Source organism: Arachis ipaensis, chromosome B9 (genome assembly GCF_059453495.1).
Source record: "Arachis ipaensis isolate K30076 ecotype BB chromosome B9, ASM5945349v1, whole genome shotgun sequence".
Lineage (NCBI taxonomy): Eukaryota > Viridiplantae > Streptophyta > Magnoliopsida > Fabales > Fabaceae > Arachis > Arachis ipaensis.
In genome coordinates this window covers 12,602,316-12,606,190 of record NC_142444.1, presented here as the reverse complement: position 1 = coordinate 12,606,190, position 3,875 = coordinate 12,602,316, and the positions used below count along the sequence as shown (strand labels likewise).

General features: G+C 33.0%; 1 protein-coding gene across 1 annotated transcript; it reads right to left on the bottom strand.

The window, feature by feature from the left end:
* Positions 1–289: 289 nt before the first annotated feature.
* Positions 290–2,712, bottom strand: LOC110264892 (uncharacterized). The gene is made up of 4 exons (XM_021107449.2): positions 2,515–2,712; positions 558–618; positions 403–466; positions 290–308 (listed from the first exon to the last, which is right to left on the bottom strand). Exons 1-4 carry the CDS (start codon positions 2,710–2,712, stop codon positions 290–292), a joined length of 342 nt encoding a protein of 113 aa, XP_020963108.2.
* Positions 2,713–3,875: the final 1,163 nt, after the last annotated feature.

Sequence of the window (3,875 nt, the reverse complement as noted above, 5' to 3'; positions counted from 1 at the left end):
TAACATCAACAAAAATAATGCAAACATATTAAACACCAAAGACATTAAAAACTAAACTCATCAAAATCCAAACATATTAATAGTGAATAATCTTGTCTAATGAAAATATAAAAGTGCAATAAAAATATTAGAAGTTAAATACAAAAGTCTAGTGAATAATCTTTAAAAAAAGCTAAAACCGAAACACAATAAAATCTAAACATTAGAAGCTCAATACAAAAGTGCAATAGAAATATTTGTTTTTCAAAGTCTTCACTCCATAATTCTTCACTCCATCAACCAAGCATATTCAAGAGAGAAGTTGTGACCTTCAAAAAATCAGCATATAATTAGCTAATGTCAACATATAAAATTGATTAATTAAAAGAAATTCAACAAATAACAGTAAATAAAAATGTTAACCTCAAATTGTTGTAAACAACATCAACTCCAATGGCTTGATTAGATATTGTTAAAGCTGAGAGCTCTACATTAATAGTAATTAAATTATTATTAGAGACTCAACAATAATAACAATTACATAATAATTTAAAGAAATACAATTTAAAAATAGTTACCTAATTCAAGTTTTTCTTGGTCCTCAAGTTCTTGCTTTAAGTCATACATCTTCTCTTGAGTCTTCAACCAATTTTGTGAGCAAATTAGAGACTCAACAGTAGAAGGACTTAATGAGCTTCTAAATTGGTCAAGCACACGACCACTTGTACTAAATGCCGACTCAGAAGACACAGTAGAGACGGGAATAGCCAACAAATCCCTAGCCATGTGAGCAAGAGCATAATACTTCATTGATTTCAATTTCCACCAACGCAAAATATCAAAACCAGGAATGTTATCCTCCACATCATCTTCCATGTATCTTTCCAATTCATTCCTTTTGACCTCACCTTGCTTTTTTTTAACCCTCAATCTAAACTCATCTTCAAAGCCATCTTCCTCCTCATTTGCATTTTCACCACCAACCCCATGATCATGAGAGGCAATGCTAGAATTAAAACTACCAGAAGAACTACCATCCGGAAGGGGATACATCATGGAGTAATACTCAAACAACTTATGAATGATATCCTTCAATTTTTTCAACATATCTTTGGCTTGATTCAACCCATACACCCGATTAAGACAAAATTCAACATACTCATACTTGTAACGAGGATCAAGAAAAACAGCCACAAAGAGAAAGTAATTTATGCCATCACCCTCCCAATATTTGTCTAGTTTCACTTTCATTTGTGTCGCCATCTTTTGCAAACCAACATCATTACTCTTTCTCCACTTATTCAAAGTTTTTTGAATGTCACACAGCTTATTGAAAAAATTATTACATGTAACATTCAAAGAACCAGAAAAAGTAAGAGTTGCATCATAAAATATTTTCAAGAATTTCACAAACACACGTGCCCTTTTCCAATCATTAGCATCAGGTGGTCCGCCTTCAGACTCAAGCGCCAACAAATAAAATGAGTCTTGATAACTAAGCCGACTAAAAGCCGATTCAAATTTCTCAGCAGCCTCTAGCATCAAATAGGTAGAGTTCCACCTAGTAGGCACATCTAACACTACACTAGCCTTACAAGTTATATTAGCCTCTTGAACACACCTTTTAAAAGCTTGCATCCTAGCAGGAGATGACCTAACAAACTTGCATGCAATTCTGATTTTAGTTATTGAGCTATCAATCTCTTTCATACCATCACCGACAATTAGATTTAAAATGTGAGCACAACATCTCATATGCATGAACTCCCCATTTAACAATGTTGACCCATTCCAATCTCCCATGCCTCTAAGTAAATATGAAATTGCAACACCATTAGCACTAGCATTGTCAACAGTTACACAACATATTCTTCTAATACCCCACTCTTGCAAGCACTGTTCTAAGGCTCTCCCTATAGTCTCACCCTTATGATCAGTAATAAGACCAAAATTCAAAATTTTTTTGTGCAATGTCCAAGACTCATCAATATAATGCGCAGTCACACACATATAATTCAAATTCTGAATTGAGGTCCAAGTATCAGTAGTTAGGGAAATCATTTGGCGATTTTCAGATAATAAATTTCTCAACTTCTCTTTCTCATATCTAAACAAAGCCATACAGTCTCTAGCAATTGTCCAACGGGAGGGAACCTTAAACCTAGGTTGTGCTTTACTCATAAAGTGTCTAAAGCCTTGAGCCTCAACAAATTTAAAAGGAAGTTCATCAACAATTATCATATTTGCAAGAGCAAGACGAGTTTCCTCTTGATTAAAATCAACAAGCTTCATAGTAACTGCATTAGGGTCATCCTCAAATTGGCTCCCAAGTGCAATAGTTTTCTGCCCCTTTTCAACTTGCTTTTGAGGATTTTTAGTACAAATCCTTAAATGTTTATGCAAGTTTGTTGTACCATGACTAGAACTATTGCATGCATATTTTTTTTTACAATAGTTACAGCAGGCTTCATTAGGAGAAGTTTTAGAAAAGTGAGCCCAAACACTACTAGGTGCCCTACTGGGTTTACGTTTTACCTCTTTTGGAGGCTCGCCAGTAGTTCCAGCAGCTTCGGTCTGTGTTTCCGATGAAGGATTTGAGGCAGGCAACGGTGGGGGAGCTGGACTTTGTGATGTTCCACCAGAAAGACCATCGTCAATAGCAGCGGGAATGGCTGCACTTGGAGAAGAAGTACTTCCAACAACCGTATCACTTTTTGGGTCAGTTTTTCCCATTTTTAAATCTGCAAAATACATAAATTAATTCATTAATTAGTACTTGATTTGAATAAAAGGAAAAAAAGTCAAAATCCAGTATACTGTATATTAGTGCAAGTGTACAACTATTATGAACGTGATAAGTGATTTAATTTGTGTTATATTATATGTGGGAATTGAATGTGACAGTGACACCACTTACAAATTTAGTTCATTGGTTTCACAATATAAACATAATCAATATAATCAATATAAACATAATCAATATAATAAATTGAAAGTTCTACATTGTATGTTTGTGGCACTTAAAGTAAGTGCTGTGAACCAAAAAAATAAAAAAATCAGAAACATTATGATACTGAATACACAAGGTAAAGAAATATAGTATCTACTGTTCTAAAAAATCAGAAAAAAAGGTATTTCAATTCAAAATTCACCAACCAAATTTAGAAGCAAGGAACCATTAGTGCAAGTGTGCAACTATTATAAACGTGATAAGTGATTTAATTTGTGTTATATTATATGTGGCAATCGAATGTGACAGTGACACCACTTACAAATTTAGTTCATTGGTTTCACAATATAAACATAATCAATATAATCAATATAAACATAATCAATATAATAAATTGAAAGTTCTACATTGTATGTTTGTGGCACTTAAAGTAAGTGCTGTGAACCAAAAAAATGAAAAAATCAGAAATATTATGATACTGAATACACAAGGTAAAGAAATATAGTATCTACTGTTCTAAAAAATCAGAAAAAAGGTATTTCAACTCAAAATTCACCAATCAAATTTAGAAGAAAGGAACTTAGGGAGAAGAATAAGTTAATATATATATATATTAGGAATAATGTATTGTGATTCAGATCTGAACACTTACGAATCCGTGAAGTAGCTGATAGACTGGTGTAGATTCACTATATTTGCCTCCAACCAACCCAATCTCGTTTCTCTGAACAAATGACAGAATTCAAAAAATTACCAACCACTCAAATTCAGAAGCACTTTTAACAGTGACAATCACAAACTAAAACCAAAGCAAATGAATTACCAAAAGCAAAGTACGAAACCCTAACATTGCTTGAAAATGCACGCACACAAAGAACTAAGAATGTATAAATTCAAAAATTGAACACTCAATAAAACAATTAACACTAACATATAACATTCCCCA

Bases quoted from the DNA above. Each gene is read 5' to 3' on its own strand.
- LOC110264892 (XM_021107449.2), bottom strand. From the start codon at position 2,712: ATGGGAAAAACTGACCCAAAAAGTGATACGGTTGTTGGAAGTACTTCT. The intron at 619-2,514 runs GTAAAACGTAAA...AATTGGTTGAAG, and splicing joins CTGGCGAGCCTCCAAAAGAG to ACTCAAGAGAAGATGTATGA. The intron at 467-557 runs GTAACTATTTTT...CTATTAATGTAG, and splicing joins CCAAGAAAAACTTGAATTAG to AGCTCTCAGCTTTAACAATA.